We start from the raw sequence: 14,933 nt of genomic DNA, 5'->3' as shown, positions 1-14,933 counted from the left end.
ACAGGGCTGAAGAGTTTTCATTCTCGAGAAATGCACCTTCGACCCCGAGGCCAGGAGCACTGTAAAATTGACGCAATGGAGCCAGCCACAGAGGGGCATACGTATTTGAAGGAATATCAGATGGAGAGCTAAGGATCACCATCTATGCGGGGTCAGCGGAGTGTTGTGCTGCTGCACAAGTATGGGGGCACTCAGACAACAGTGTCAGATGTTATCAATCATAGAGCCAGGCCAAGTATCATGCTGTCCAAACGTTGGAGGCAGGATTCCTGTGGCTTGCATCCTTGTTCACCAATAATAGAACACCAATAGAACACGCTCTGGCCAGCCCTGCCAACGCGACCTCTTGCCAGTCTGGGAGAATGGTCCTCCAGTGGGACAACATCCGCCTTCACTGGACATAAGCTATAACTCTCACAGGACAATGAAATTGCAACGAATTCAAGCATCAATCGCAGCACTACATACAAAACCTTGTCGACATCATACGGCAGCATCCATACACTCCGGATCCAACCCCCAAGCGCCAAGGATCCGTGGGTCGCAACCAGCCGCCTCCGAGAGGATCTTCGCCCGAAACGCGTCATCAGCAGTTTATCCGGCTTGGAGCTCTTGTTCGCTGGGCTCCCGGTCCCTTTGTTGGCTGCATATTGCAGGCTGGACTGCTTTAGCCAAGTAGGGCTGACCGGGCCATGACCTCACGAAGAGTATGTAGGAAGCCGGGGGTGCAGCAACGCAGCTGTCGGGATGCTCAGGGCGCAGGTCCAAGATCAGCACGGCGGAGGATTAGGAATCTGACGCGCGGCTCCCGCAACGACTGGCAGGGAAAAGACCGTTCAGAAGACGAAAAAGAAGCGGCGAAAAAGCAACACAAGTCAACTGCAGGTTATAGGAGTGGACCTGCCCCCTTAACCTGTGCTGAATCGCTGCAGATGATCATTCGTAGTCTGGACCTCTTAGCCTCTTTATCTTGGCCCCGTCTCTCTGTCTGTCTTTATCTCTGTAACCGTCGCTCTCTCTCCGTCTTCGTCGCTCTCCACTTGCTTCCTCGCTACTTAACTAATTGTTAGACGACTTTCTTCTTGCCTCTCGCTTCTTTTCTTCTTGTCTTTCGGCTCTCCTCGCCCTTTCCTCTCTTACGAGCATCTTCCAGTCGCTACCTCAACTCAAATCAGCTACTACCGTACTTCCTCCTTCCTCGCTGTCCGCCGTTGTCTCCGCCCTCGACCTCCACCAACCAACCTATTGTACGCCCACCATAGCTTAACATACCGCGATGCGAGTGCGCTAGTGTCGCATTCACCGTCGCCTTTTAACGTACACAATCAATAATATCCCCTACCTCCGAGCTATGTCCACAAAATACGGCCTCCGCGACCGATCCCCGATGAATTCCTCGTGGGTGTGGAAGAAGAAGCTTCCGCGCTACCTCGCCGGTGCTTGTCTAGTGGGAACGCTTTTCATATTCGGCTCACGACTCGGCCACCATGCGCCAGGACCCGAGATTATCCATGAAACTCTAGATCCTGCTGCTGCGAACATTACTCTTACCGCTGACGTCGGCTGCGAACCCGACTTCGACGCTCTAGAACGACTTGGTGTGACAAAGGTCTCTCAATATGTGCGTCGGGAAGTTTTGGCTATTGCGGCACCAAACCCGCCCATGAGTCAAACACTCAACACCCCTCTGTTCGAACGGCATCCGGCCGACAGACACGCTCCTCACGAGACCGAGCTGTTACAAAACGATTGCACTGTCGACAGCCCACTCACTGTGGAGGTGCCGCGGCCACCTCAACACGTGGATGCATCGCACTTCGACTTTGGTGTCGCTACGACATTGGCCAGACTGGACGAGTCTCTGGACGCCTTTACTCACTGGGCTGGACACACCGGAGTCCGCATTTTTGCATTGATCGAACCGGATCAGCGTGTTCCTGAGGTTGAGGCCAAGGCTGAAAGACTCGGTATCAACCTCTTTGTTACGCAATCGGAAGAAGAGTACCAGACTCGATACTTCTCCCTGGTCTCACATTTGGCTCAGAACCTGCGGGACGAGACTCGTTGGTCTTGCATTATTGACGATGACACGTTCTTCCTCTCAACTCCTGCCCTCATTGAGGCTTTCGAGAAGTACGACCACACACAAGAGATGTACATTGGAGGAGTATCAGAAAGTGTTGCCCAGATCGGTATATTTGGGCTCATGGGATTTGGAGGCGCTGGCGTTTTCCTTTCTCGTCCTCTTGTCGAACAACTCGCTAAGCCTGAGGTCTTCAATTCTTGCCAGCAAATGGTTTACACTGGTGACCGCAGAATCTCGCTCTGTGTCTACCAATACTCAAGTGCACACTTGACTATCGACCATCGCTTGCGCCAATTGGACTTCAGAGGTGACTCCTCTGGTTTCTTCGAAGCCAACAGACCGTTGCCTCTCTCTGTGCACCACTGGAAGTCGTGGTTCAACACAGATATGACGAAGCTCAGCAGAGTCAGCGAAGTCTGTGGTGACTCTTGTTTGCTGCGAAAATGGCGATTCGCGGATGGCTGGATTCTGACCAACGGTTTCTCGATCTCCAAATACAGTGAAGAGATTGGACCCGACGACATCTCCATGGAGCTCACATGGGACGGTGACCACAGCGCTTCACGTGAAGCATTCATGCACGAACTTGGGCCGCTGCGCGAGAAAGACGACGGAAAAGTCAGCTACATCATGGCGGACTCGATCGTCGACCGAGGGCGGGTTCGACAATGGTACATTCGTCGCGACTCTGACCGCGGCGACCAAATCATGGAATTGGTTTGGCGCATGCAGTAGTGAAACCCTTCCTCCCTTTTTTCTCACAAGATCATACCCTGACCGCAGTCACGCCACACCACACCACACATTGCATACTTTACTGGCTATCTATAGACTACTGCTACTGCCCCCGCAACTTTCAGCGGGGTAATCGTCACGGCGACCTAGATTATGACTTTTTATTCCACTTCTCGATGATACGCAGCTTTTCTGTTTTGTTATTTGTGTCTCCATTTCGCTTCGCTGTATATCTAATCCAACGCTGCCATCGATCGCATCGTCTTGTTCCACTGCACAGAACGTCGAATTCAGACGAGGGCGTCTTTTCCTTGATGACTGGATCGTCAAAGCAAATCAGATCAACTCTGTTCAGAGGTTATTATAGTTATAGTTAATACTACTGAATGACTATAATATATCATTTTCTTTTCTTTTCGTAGTCAGGCTGCACGGTTACGTTCTAACAGTAATCGTCAAAAGTCATTCAGTGAGTCGAGTCTATAAGTAATTATATCCTATTGTAACAATGCAGATGCGTCGTATCATGTCTGTCGTATCAATCAAGGACAAGCTTGGTTGGCGGCCCCAGGCTGAGAAGGACCGGACGATCGTCAAATGCCATAGAGAAGGCACGACCCTGCGTGCCCTCGAAGTGCCCTGGAAGGAACAACCCGATCTGTCTGCAATAGTAGGAAGGCACGACGCGGGACGGGTGTGGGTACTCCGCGGCGAAGGAGCGGTCGCCCCAATGAAGAAGGCACGACCCGGTCCGGCCCGCTGGCAGCTGTTTCGGGGGAAGGTGCGGCCAGCACGCCCGGGCAGCAATAAAAAGGTGCGACACTGGGAGCGCGCGCTCTGAGGCCGGGGGAAGGAACGATTGTCCAAGTACATAGACTGGGAAGGCACGATCCAGAGGGGGTATCGGTGAGGTGGAGTGAAAGGGCATATAGATAGATATATGAGAGGGAAGTGAAGGATATGAAGGTAGGCACGTAGATGAAGATTGTCACCTGAGCTGGCTCAGCTGAGAGGTAAGGTTGACAACGAGGCCGAAGGCGCCGCCGTCTTCTATAAGCTAATGAGCTCCTCTGGGTCTGGATCGGCCCTCCCCTGTATGAGGACGGGAAGACGATCATGAGCGGGGGTTGACGATGCCACGTTGAGCCAGACGGAACAGACGTGGCCTAGATCGAAGAGTCTTGTATAGCCCGACAAGCGAGTAGAATGGCAGTGAAGAGTTGGAGAGTGAAGAGCAAGTCAGGTCAGCAGCCCAGGCTGAGGCTGGAACGCGAGGCCTACTCCAGCCGGTAAACTTGTCGGTGGAAGCATCCCAGAAACAGAGGCCTGGCCGGGATCACCACCATTTGGGTCATCCAGGTCATCTGGAAGAGACTGAATCTCCCAGGGCCCGCTAGCCCTGTTGCTGTTCTCAATACCAATTTCATCGGGCCCGGGTGCCTGCCATGACTCTAGCGGGAGGCAAGACTGTTTAGACGAGACCGACGCAGGAAGTGCAGGGAGAAAGTCGCTTATTGACAACGGGCAGTCGAAGCCTAGCATGCCCTTGCAGCGCTCAATGAGTGAGGGGAAGAGGTATGATTGGGAGCCGCGGATGCGGGAAAGGGTAGAGAGGATACCCCAGAGGAGTTCGCGGGGGTCGACGGTAGATTCGGCGAGGTTGTTGGCGGCTTTGGTGGAGAGTGAGCGGGATACGTCTGCTACGGAGACACCGAGGTCGAAGAGTTTTTGCTCCTGTGTGAGCGTTAGAGGGAGCGGTCAGTGCATTTGTTTGGTTGGGCAAACTAACCATTCCAATGCCGTGTGCGTCAACGGCACCCTGTGAGGCATCCGCAATGACGGACAAGACGGCTTTGCCTACCAAGACAGGTAGATGGAACGGTAAGACGGTTTCGTTCCGTGAACCTGGCTGAGACGCGCGTGCCATCGAGAGCTTCCACATCATAGCTTGCAGCCATTGCTGGGTGATGAGGATGTCGACTTTTTGGATCTCCGAAACGCCTTCGAGGGATATAGGTTTGCTAAGACTAGCTTGGATGGCAGAGGTAAGAGGCATCTCTGATGGCCCATCTCTGCCGCCTGCTGAAATCCAGTCGTAGAGGTTGATGCTGAGGCTCTCAAATACGTTTATGAGGTTGATAAATCCGTAGGCGAGGATAGGGTCGTCGGAACAAAGAACTTGCGGTTTGTGGATGGAGTTGCGGAGCATTACCGGCTTTGCTTGCTGTAATGCATATCCCCTGTAGGAAGTTAAGATGACACTTTCGACAAGACTGAGCGGTTGTACCTTTCTGTAATGAAGAGCAACCAGAAAACTCTTCGTCGTTGTTCTGCCTCTTCAATGGGCAGCTCAGCATATGTTGGCTCGCGGTGAAGCCCTAGCGTAAAGACCATGGATGTCGCCTGGCAGAGATAGAACCATGCATGGTCCTGGCGGTCTAGATTCCCATATGAGGCAAATAAGAAGAATGAAGTCAGAAGACTCTCGACATTCATGTCTTCAATTGGATCACATTCTTTTCTTGCGCGAACAGCTTCGTTGAGCAGCTCTTCACCAGACATGCCTCCTGTCATGCCGGGTTGCAAGTGGGAGGGATCTGCGACGGGCGTTGCGCCGTCGAGTTTTAGTTGGATATGAGTGGCCGCGCAAAGGGACGCTAGGAAAGCGTAACGCTGAGGAGATAGTCGCTCTGGGTGGTGGCAGTCTTGCTGGAGTTCCTCTCTTTTGACCACGGGCATGATAGGGAACATGTACTTTAGGTAAACGTTGACGTGAGCCAAAAGCACAGGCGGAGTCAGTATTCGCGGAGAAGGTAACAAGACTGCTGCTGTAGGAGACTCTGATAGAGAGTTCAAAGAGTCCGGCGAAGACAGCTCTGGGGGTGGTAATTGGCCGTATGGTTCTTGAAGCTCCGGCGCGAGATATTGCGGTTCCCCAGTAGTGAAAGAAGGAGATGTTGGCGATCCACCTATAGGATAGCTTGTAGGATCCGCGAACCATTCTCCCTTTGATGAATATTGCTGAGGATCACACTGAAGAAGTTGTCGCTGTCTTGCCACCAATGGGTGGATGGGAGCCAGGGGGTATAGCGTCCGGAATTTGGGTCCCTTACGGCGGAGGACATCACTGTAGGAGCATGAGAGCAGTAGCCGCTGGCACTTGTCGCACGGCAACTCTCGTGAACACTTGATTTTCCTCCGGCGACAGTTGTCACAGGCCTGCTTGTAGGGCCTGTGTTTTGGAGAGGCAGGGCCAGAATCCATATTGCCGGTAAAGCCGAATTGGTGAAGGCCGGTAACGTAGTCGGATGCCGGAGTTCGGACGTCGAGCGTTTGGACTCAGTTGGAGAGGTGGTGTGTGAGCACACTAGGGGGTACACCGCGGAAGAGATTTCAGTTAGTGAAAGCCATGATGCTTCAACCTCAGAACAGTCTCACAAAATCGTCATTCGCGCAAACAAGCATGGGATGAAAATCTGGGGAAGCTGAGCGGGGAGAGGGCAGATAAAAAGAGAAGATGATGGGCAGTGGAGAACCTAGTACAGCAGGATTGTAGTTAGTGGCACCTGCAGCTATAGTCAGTCTGAGACCCCGCGTTACACCATCACTTGCCGGTCTTCATAAATTCGGCCTTGACTTTAATGCCAGATTTATGGCCTATTTGCGTTAGGCCACAAGAATAATCCTACATGCGGCGTTCAAGGTCGCTGGGCGCTTTTCTCGCATACGCCACGGTCGAGTATACGAGCGAGGTTACCACCTATGGGCCTGAGCAACAGCCGGACTACAACCCCTGAGTCCAGGATTCCTGCCCGGGATGACGTTCTCTGGCTCTCTGACACGATGCGGTATTTTCTGGAAGCCTTCCCCTGCATCATCGAAGGCATCCCTTACCCTGTCCACGCATCAAATCCGTTGGCACTGTTGTCAGGCTAGTGTGCTCAACCAGCAGGGAAATCCTTTTCCAGAAAGTTTATATTCGGCCTTTCTAAAGGTTGGGTTCTCGCGGGAACTGCCTCGCTTAGATCCTCTGTCGGGAAGCCGAACGACAGACTTTGAATAAGGCAGGAGAACCGATGCAGCTGGCTGTGGCTGCGAAAGTCGGAAGCAGTCCAACTTTCTCCACAATAACCACGGCGCCGAGTTCGGCTCCATACAAGTCTGAAGATTTTGAAATAATCTAAAAAAAAAAAAAAAATCCATATGATTTCTGATTGTATGGACATGAACAGTTGCTAGGTAGCAGCTGTTAGGCAAGCATGTGTAGACCCCGGCTTGAGAGGGGAGAGGGGATCGAGAGCCCGACTGATCCTGAGGGCATTGCCAGTGGTGAGGTGAGACCTTGAGAGCAAGAGAGGACGGCTCACCGGTAACTTTGCGGTAATACCGATACGTCCTGGGGAATCTCCAGTCTCCAGGGAAGTCCCCATTTTTTCTTCCTCCACTCTCGCACTCCACATCCATCTCCCCAATCTTTTAATGTTACCGTCGACACTCGAGAGTCCATGCTTGTTCCTCGAAGAATAAGAGCTCTGTTATAGGCTCGGTCATATGTCGGAGCACCGGCCAATCATTGTCCCTCATACCACCATCCCCGGCGTCCTCGAAGCTTGGACCTGATTTGCGGGCTAGACCTGCCTCGGTCTCCCCGCAATATTCCCAGGCAAACATGCCACGACCTCCCCTCCTTGCCACTGCTGCTTGGGCTGCGCTGAGTCCCTCACCACTCTTCCGGAGGACTCAGGCCGCCCCTTACATTCCGCGCCTCCTCGGATGATCTTCGACGGTGCCACAGCATGTTTGAGTTGGAGGACAGTGACTGTCCTCGACCCCAAATCTCTCAAACGTTCAGTGATAAATAGACGGCAAGGGCCGATGTCTGATCATCGTACGATCAGACAAGACTTCCCCCACCATGGTCCGCTTGATCTGCCTCATGCACCTAGCTGGGTCCCTGCCCGCCATAGCTTTTGGCGCCATTCAGGATCCTTTACAGCCCGTTCCCGAAGTTGCGACCGCGACCGCAACCGCGACCGCTGAACATACTCAGGTCACTCTTGCTGACCTCATCGATGTCGGGGCGGAGCTGATTGCCAATGTTGACGATCCTCAGGCCGTCAATGCCCAATCGGTCTGCCCTGGGTACAGAGCATCCAACTTGCAACAGACAAATCATGGTTTTACTGCCCACTTAGGTCTGGCCGGAAATCCGTGCAATGTATACGGGACGGACGTCGACGCGTTGACCTTGGAGGTGCAATACCAGGACACAGACCGCTTGAATATTCGGATCACTCCGACTTATGTTGATGCCTCCAACGAGTCTTGGTATATACTCCCAGAGGACTTCGTTCCTCGGCCCATTGCGGTTCCAGACGCCTCAAAGTCGCACAGCGATTTCTCTGTGACATGGTCCAACGAGCCCACCTTCAACTTTCAGGTGATCCGTAGTGCCACCGATGAGGTGCTGTTCGATACCTCTCGCTCTGTCCTAGTTTTCGAGAACCAATTCATCGAGTTCGTGACTTCTCTACCAGAGGAATATAATCTGTACGGATTAGGTGAGCGCATCAACCAGTTGCGACTCTTACGGAATGCTACCTTGACTACCTACGCGGCCGATATTGGTAATCCTATCGATGAGTATGCGTCCGATACCCCATGTTTCTTGGTCTATGCTAATGTTTATAGAAACATTTATGGACACCATGCATTTTATGTAGATACAAGATACTACTCGGTCGATGATACTGGGGGGCGCACGTACGTTAAGGCTAGCGAGGCTGATGCAACACAAGACTATACCTCATATTCGCACGGTGTTTTTCTTCGGAACGCTCACGGCCAGGAAGTCATCTTGAACCCCCAAGGTCTGACTTGGCGGACAATAGGAGGAAGCATCGATCTCACCTTCTACTCGGGACCGACTGTAGCAGACGTCACAAAGCAGTATCAGACTAGCACTGTTGGATTGCCTGCTTTGCAAAAGTACGACACGCTTGGCTTCCATCAATGCCGATGGGGTTACAATAACTGGTCAGATTTCGCAGACGTCCTTGAGAATTTTGAAAAGTTTGAGATTCCTCTAGAATATCTTTGGTACGTAATATTCCCGTTTGGGTATATTTCTGACAATATTAGGGCCGATATCGATTACATGCATGGTTATAGAGATTTTGATAATGATCAGCATCGATTCTCATACGAAGACACGGAGACTTTCTTAGATAACCTCCACGCAGGTGGTCGCAAATTCGTTCCTATTGTTGATGCGGCATTGTATATTCCAAATCCCGAAAATGCCTCGGATATGTATGCTTCGCCTACTATGTGTTGAACATAACTGATATTTCTAGTTATGACACATACACTCGAGGTGCTGAACAAGATGTTTTCCTCAAGAATTCAGATGGCAGCCTCTACGTTGGTGCGGTTTGGCCTGGATATACTGTCTACCCTGACTGGCATCATTCTGAGGCTGCCAACTTCTGGGCCAATGAGCTTGTGATCTGGTACGAGAAAGTCAAATTCGATGGAGTATGGTATGATATGGGCGAGGTCTCATCGTTTTGTGTCGGGAGCTGCGGATCTCCGTACCGGACGCTCAATCCGGTTCACCCCCCTTTCAGGCTGCCCGGCGAACCAGGAAACATGGTTTACGAGTATCCAGAAGGCTTCGGAGTCTCCAACGCGACAGAGGCTGCCTCCGCTTCCGCAGCTTCTTCCAGTCAGGCAGCGGCCACGGAGACACCGGCATCAAGTACTACCAGTTCATATCTTCGCACGTCGCCCACGCCTGGAGTTCGCAACGTCAATTATCCGCCGTATGTGATCAACCATGTCCAGACGGGCCATGACCTTGCCGTGCATGCAGTCTCACCGAACGCCACCCACGTAGACGGCTATCACGAGTACGACGTTCACAGCCTCTACGGGCACATGGGTATCCGGGCCACCCACCAAGGCTTGACGCAGATTGCGCCAGAGAAGCGTCCATTCATCATTGCCCGCTCAACGTTTGCCGGATCTGGCAAATATGCAGGTCATTGGGGTGGCGACAATTACTCCCGATGGTCATCGATGTATTTTTCAATCTCGCAGGCTCTTCAGTTTTCTCTTTTCGGCATACCCATGTTCGGGGTTGATACGTGCGGGTTCAGTTACAACAGTGCTGAAGAACTGTGCAATCGTTGGATGCAACTTTCTGCCTTTTTCCCGTTCTACCGCAACCATAATGTCCGAGGGGCGATATCCCAAGAGCCGTATCAGTGGGCCTCGGTCATTGATGCAACAAAGGCAGCAATGAGGGTCCGATACGCTCTGTTACCTTATTTCTACACCTTGATGCACGATGCGCACGCGACAGGGTCTACCGTCTTACGGGCGTTGGCTTGGGAGTTCCCCAATGATCCTTCACTGGCCGCGATTGATAACCAATTCCTGGTTGGACCATCTATCCTAGTGACCCCGGTCCTTGAGCCGCAGGTTGATACCGTTCATGGGGTTTTCCCAGGTGTCGGACAAGGGGAAATATGGTACGACTGGTACACGCAGACCGCAGTTGACGCGCAGCCCGGCGTCAACACTTCGATCGCGGCACCTCTTGGCCACATCCCTGTCTACGTCCGGGGCGGGAGCATCCTTCCCCTCCAGGAACCCGCTTTGACAACGCGAGACGCTCGTCAGACACCCTGGGCTCTGTTAGCCGCTCTGAGCAATGACGGAACCGCGTCAGGACAGCTATACCTTGATGATGGGGAGAGTCTCGACCCAGAGGCCACTCTCAATGTCGATTTTGCGGTATCTGAATCGAGCCTAAGCGTTTCGGCTCGTGGAGAATGGAGCGAAAGCAATCCTTTGGCGAACGTAACCATTCTAGGCGTCCCTGACGGGCCGTCAATCATAACGTTAAACGGGCAGCAGGTATCTGCAGATTACGATATTCGGTCGCAGGTCCTATTCGTAACCGGGCTGGATCGGTTTACGAGAGACGGTGCCTGGAACCAAGCTTGGACGTTGCAGTGGTAATCCCTTACTACTACCATTTGAGTTGGGGCTGGTTGGAGTCGCCGACCACCGATGCCCGTGCCCAGTTGACGTAGCGCTATCCATAGTGGCATAGACTGAGTGTCAATCACATTGAACGATTCATGTGCCTGCAGAAAGACCAATAACAACCTAGTGAACCTTGCCCGCAGGATCCTGTCAGATTCAAACCTTGAAATTGCAGTGTGCTCTACTCTTTACACTTCCCCACTGGCCCCTTGCAATATTAATCGTGGCTGAACCGATCGGCAGTTCCGTGCCAACCAATGCAGATGCCTCCGCTTGGGGCCGGAAAATCACTGGACATTAATCACTGCATCGTCAGGCGATCCTACAATCTCATTCTAGTCAGGAGATAAATATGCAGCCATGGCCGCCGTAGCGTTGGCTGAGTGCATACAGCTTGAGCATACAGCTTGACTTTTGTCAACATGAGATTGAGTCTCTTACTTTTTCTCGCTGCGACGGCCTTGGCGGCCACACCTGAAGAATGGCGCTCGCAGTCGATCTACTTTTTACTCACCGACCGTTTCGCCCGCACGGACAACTCGACTACTGCCGAGTGCGATACTAGTGTCAGGGTGCGTCTTTCCTTGTGAATGTGACTGCGGGTCTAGACTCTGGGCTGACTTGTGTAAAGCGATACTGTGGTGGAAGCTGGCAAGGAATCATCAACCAGCTAGACTACATTCAGGGAATGGGGTTCACAGCCATCTGGATTACCCCAGTGACTACTCAGGTTGAGAGCTCGGAGTTTGGAGATGCATACCACGGTTACTGGCAACAGGATCTGTGAGTTTTCATTTCCTTTATATGCCTTTGCCAGAGGCTCATTCAGATCTAGCTACTCTCTCAACGAGCAACTGGGAACAGAAGACGATCTCAAAGCGCTCGCTGATGCCTTGCACGACCGCGGCATGTACCTTATGGTCGACGTCGTTGCTAATCACATGGTGAGTGCTACTTAACACTAATCTTGTTAAGCTTTTGTGTAATCTTATTGGCTTCGTCAACTTAGGGCTACGTCGGTGCTGCCGACTCCGTCGACTACAGTGTCTTCAACCCCCTCGACTCGCAGGAATACTACCACGACCCGTGCGACATCTCGAACTACGACGACCAGACACAGGTTGAAGAGTGCTGGCTGAGTACTAGCTCCGTCAGTCTGCCGGATGTCGACACGACTCGCGACGATGTTAAGAGTATCTTTCACGACTGGATTGGCAACCTAGTATCAAACTACTCCAGTAAGACTTTCTTTCCGTGCGGGATCTATGGGCTTGAATTCCAGTTAACCCATGCGGTTAGTCGACGGTCTCCGCGTCGACACAGCCAAGCACGTTCAGAAGAACTTCTGGAGGGACTTTAACGACGCGGCGGGAGTTTACGCCATTGGCGAGGTTTTCCAGGGCAACCAGGATTACACCTGTCCGTATCAGGATGTCATTGACGGGGTCACAAACTACCCAATGTATCTCCCCTTGTTTTTATTCAATCGCTAGGTGCCAATCTGACATTCAAAAGCTATTTCCCCCTCCTGCGCGCCTTCCAATCGACCGATGGTAGCATCAGCGAGCTCGCTGTGATGATCGAAAATGTCAAGTCTACTTGCTCCGACACATCACTGCTCGGCAGCTTCATTGAGAACCACGACAACCCACGCTTTGCTTCGTGAGTATTTCTGTCATTCACTTTCGCGATTGAGAGCTAATAGGAGGTAAAGGTACACGGATGACTACTCTCTCGCCAAGAACGTCATCGCCTTCGTCATCCTCGACGATGGAATCCCCATCATCTACGCAGGTCAAGAACAGCACTACTCCGGCGCCAACGACCCGGCCAACCGCGAGGCAACCTGGCTATCCGGCTACGACACAACCAGCGAGCTGTACACGCACATCGCCAAAGCAAACCAGATTCGCAACTACGCCATCTCGCAGAGTGACGGATACCTCACTTACCAGGTACGTGCTCTCTCTTTCACCCGCGAATTCAGTTCCACCATCAGAGCGCCACTAACCGCCTGAATACAGAACTACCCCATCCACACAACCGACTCCGTCCTCGCCATGCGCAAGGGTCCAGCTGGCGCGCAGGTCGTAACTGTCATCACTAACGATGGTTCCAGCGGTAGCTCGTACACGCTTGACCTCCCGAACACGGGCTTCGAGTCCGGGGTGTCGCTAAAGGAGATTTTCTCGTGCACTGACATTACCGTCTCCGAGGATGGAACTGTGCCTGTTCCGATTGAGAGTGGGTTGCCTGTTGTTTTGTATCCGAGTGAGAGGTTGGGCGGGAGTGGGATTTGTGAATGAGTGCGAAGTTGGTAGGGCTGGATTTTTGGTTGGCGGAGGTTGGATATGCACAACATGCGCAGAAAAATTTTACGGACTGGGCTCAGTCTTTGGATTGATACTATTCTGGTTTAGTCGTGTGTTTTCTCTTCATGAATAACTTTTTGGAAGTGTTATTCGTTGTGTGGTATATATACATAAGGTACATTTATTTCCCCCCATACAAATTCACCTCAACCGACGTGACATACATACGATCTTCACAATCAACACAATTGATACAATAATATCCTTCTAGAAAAATCCACAATCTCTGACCCCAGCCGGCCGGTCGGGAAACAGAAGTACGAATCTTAACGTGACACCCCAATGAAATTGCCCCGCTTACAATATCTAAGTCTGAGGTCTCACGCGGGCGCCTATCGAAATCATATGGTTGGCCAGCGCGACCCAGCGCTCCGATCTAGCATTATAGAGCCTATCCCATCCGACCTCACTATAATCTCACAACCTCTGATCTCAGATGCGACTGCGGGGACGTCAATCGTTTTGGATGGGAACCATCGCGAGAGCTTGATTCGATTCGAGCTAGGTATTGATTGGATCTTTGGATGCGCTATCACACGAGTTTCGCACCGAGTATCACTGAGGGCGTGAAGATAGGTACTAGGTAGAGGCTGGTGTCATCATCAATAACCTGGTATCCATTTGTCTTTGGTTATCAGATGTTTGTCCATCGTAAGATCATCTCATTCCGTCTCATCCCATCTCAACTCTAGTTACCTAGTTGGATAGGTATGCTCGGCTTATCCTGATGCTCGTCGACATAGATCGAGTCGGGCTGACGTTTACTACATTAGAGTAGCCATCGGTCAACGGCTGAGCTCTACACCGTACCACTACAACCTGCCAGGCCGACGCATATCCCTATAAAATATAGGTCCAGCGCGCAGCCATATACCCAATTCAGACCGAGACCAAACATGACAACCCACGAACTCTACATCCCCATCGCAGGCCCAGGCCTAACCCCCCAATCGCGCTCGCACTGGTCCTTCCTCCTCCGCAAGCCCGGCGCCACCTACGGCGACCTTCTGCACGTACAAGTCATCGACCTGACAAAACTATGGTACCAGTTCGACGCGCGCGAGGGGATCGATCTCTCTTCTTCATCACTGCAAGCAGAAGGGATGGTCAAGATCGCGGATTTAACGGGTGAGCAGCGACGGCGGGTCATCGCAACTATTAGAAACGAGGCGGCGCCTAGGGATGGGAAACGACGGTGTCAGGAGTGGGTTGTTGATGCGCTGGTTAGTCTGGAGGTTGAGGAGTTGGTTCCGGGGGGAACGGCGGAGAGGTGGAGTTCTTTTGTTGGGTGGAGGGCTGGGGATGTTAAGGGGGTTATGGGACAAGAGGGGAAGTGGGTTGCGTTGACGTGATGGAGTTGGTTTATTATGAACTTTGGGGTGGTGGCTGAGGGGATTGTTCAGTTGAATGTTGATTCTGAATCGGTTAATGGTGTTGCTTGGTGATGGTTGATGTTGGGTTATAGTCCACCAGCGTCAAACGAAACCCATGCTGGTGAAATGCTCGGTTCCAGGATGCAGCTGATAGCAAAACGGCTAAGGGCTCGTATTATCACCTAACTCACAGCCATCACCATTTGGGGAAGGAGGCAAATGGGCGGGCGTTGACATGCCATGCCTCAGTAGGAAGGAGGTCTCAAAATACGTAGATAGCTACCTGTCCAATCCATGACGACTGTTACCCCG

The 14,933-nt window shown here is 52.1% G+C and overlaps 7 protein-coding genes across 7 annotated transcripts; 4 read left to right on the top strand and 3 right to left on the bottom strand.

Annotated features, from left to right (window-relative positions):
- The first annotated feature begins 969 nt into the window (after positions 1–969).
- BDV17DRAFT_170249 (glycosyltransferase family 31 protein) lies at positions 970–2,909 on the top strand. Its single transcript, XM_073754801.1, has one exon. It carries the CDS (start codon positions 1,352–1,354, stop codon positions 2,819–2,821), a length of 1,470 nt encoding a protein of 489 aa, XP_073619515.1. The 5' UTR covers positions 970–1,351; the 3' UTR covers positions 2,822–2,909.
- Positions 2,910–3,306: 397 nt separating this feature from the next.
- Positions 3,307–4,150, bottom strand: BDV17DRAFT_170157 (uncharacterized protein). Its single transcript, XM_073754800.1, has one exon. The coding sequence runs from the start codon at positions 3,937–3,939 to the stop codon at positions 3,415–3,417; it is 525 nt and encodes a 174-aa protein (XP_073619514.1). The 5' UTR covers positions 3,940–4,150; the 3' UTR covers positions 3,307–3,414.
- BDV17DRAFT_170091 (putative C6 transcription factor (AmyR)) lies at positions 3,878–6,286 on the bottom strand. Its single transcript, XM_073754798.1, has 3 exons — positions 5,109–6,286; positions 4,611–5,061; positions 3,878–4,555 (listed from the first exon to the last, which is right to left on the bottom strand). Exons 1-3 carry the CDS (start codon positions 6,083–6,085, stop codon positions 4,061–4,063), a joined length of 1,923 nt encoding a protein of 640 aa, XP_073619513.1. The 5' UTR covers positions 6,086–6,286; the 3' UTR covers positions 3,878–4,060.
- Positions 6,287–6,658: 372 nt separating this feature from the next.
- On the bottom strand, positions 6,659–7,511 carry BDV17DRAFT_170009 (uncharacterized protein). The gene has a single exon (XM_073754796.1). It carries the CDS (start codon positions 7,283–7,285, stop codon positions 6,749–6,751), a length of 537 nt encoding a protein of 178 aa, XP_073619512.1. The 5' UTR covers positions 7,286–7,511; the 3' UTR covers positions 6,659–6,748.
- Positions 7,512–11,039, top strand: BDV17DRAFT_170048 (glycoside hydrolase family 31 protein). Its single transcript, XM_073754797.1, has 3 exons — positions 7,512–8,464; positions 8,513–9,133; positions 9,178–11,039. Exons 1-3 carry the CDS (start codon positions 7,737–7,739, stop codon positions 10,847–10,849), a joined length of 3,021 nt encoding a protein of 1,006 aa, XP_073619511.1. The 5' UTR covers positions 7,512–7,736; the 3' UTR covers positions 10,850–11,039.
- Positions 11,040–11,298: 259 nt separating this feature from the next.
- Positions 11,299–13,182, top strand: BDV17DRAFT_279453 (alpha-amylase; the record flags this gene model as incomplete). The annotated part of the gene is made up of 8 exons (XM_073759719.1): positions 11,299–11,448; positions 11,508–11,659; positions 11,712–11,820; positions 11,886–12,114; positions 12,176–12,338; positions 12,392–12,538; positions 12,591–12,831; positions 12,901–13,182. The coding sequence occupies 8 exons, from the start codon at positions 11,299–11,301 to the stop codon at positions 13,180–13,182; spliced, it is 1,473 nt and encodes a 490-aa protein (XP_073619510.1).
- Positions 13,183–14,144: 962 nt separating this feature from the next.
- BDV17DRAFT_287617 (uncharacterized protein) lies at positions 14,145–14,600 on the top strand (the record flags this gene model as incomplete). Its single annotated transcript, XM_073761205.1, has 1 exon — positions 14,145–14,600. One exon carries the CDS (start codon positions 14,145–14,147, stop codon positions 14,598–14,600), a length of 456 nt encoding a protein of 151 aa, XP_073619509.1.
- Between the last annotated feature and the right edge of the window lie 333 nt (positions 14,601–14,933).

This window comes from Aspergillus undulatus, assembly GCF_047715775.1.
Source record: "Aspergillus undulatus strain CBS 261.88 unplaced genomic scaffold BDV17scaffold_5, whole genome shotgun sequence".
Lineage (NCBI taxonomy): Eukaryota > Fungi > Ascomycota > Eurotiomycetes > Eurotiales > Aspergillaceae > Aspergillus > Aspergillus undulatus.
This window is presented reverse-complemented; position numbering and strand designations above follow the sequence as displayed.

Excerpts from the sequence above, each read along its gene's own strand:
- BDV17DRAFT_170091 (XM_073754798.1), bottom strand. The coding sequence starts at position 6,085 with ATGGATTCTGGCCCTGCCTCTCCAAAACACAGGCCCTACAAGCAGGCC. Across the intron at positions 5,062-5,108 it reads TTGCTCTTCATTACAGAAAG|GGGATATGCATTACAGCAAG; the intron begins GTACAACCGCTC and ends AACTTCCTACAG. Across the intron at positions 4,556-4,610 it reads ACGCACACGGCATTGGAATG|GAGCAAAAACTCTTCGACCT; the intron begins GTTAGTTTGCCC and ends ACGCTCACACAG.
- BDV17DRAFT_170249 (XM_073754801.1), top strand. The coding sequence starts at position 1,352 with ATGTCCACAAAATACGGCCTCCGCGACCGATCCCCGATGAATTCCTCG.
- BDV17DRAFT_170009 (XM_073754796.1), bottom strand. The coding sequence starts at position 7,285 with ATGGATGTGGAGTGCGAGAGTGGAGGAAGAAAAAATGGGGACTTCCCT.
- BDV17DRAFT_170048 (XM_073754797.1), top strand. The coding sequence starts at position 7,737 with ATGGTCCGCTTGATCTGCCTCATGCACCTAGCTGGGTCCCTGCCCGCC. Across the intron at positions 8,465-8,512 it reads ATTGGTAATCCTATCGATGA|AAACATTTATGGACACCATG; the intron begins GTATGCGTCCGA and ends TAATGTTTATAG. Across the intron at positions 9,134-9,177 it reads CCCGAAAATGCCTCGGATAT|TTATGACACATACACTCGAG; the intron begins GTATGCTTCGCC and ends TGATATTTCTAG.
- BDV17DRAFT_170157 (XM_073754800.1), bottom strand. The coding sequence starts at position 3,939 with ATGATCGTCTTCCCGTCCTCATACAGGGGAGGGCCGATCCAGACCCAG.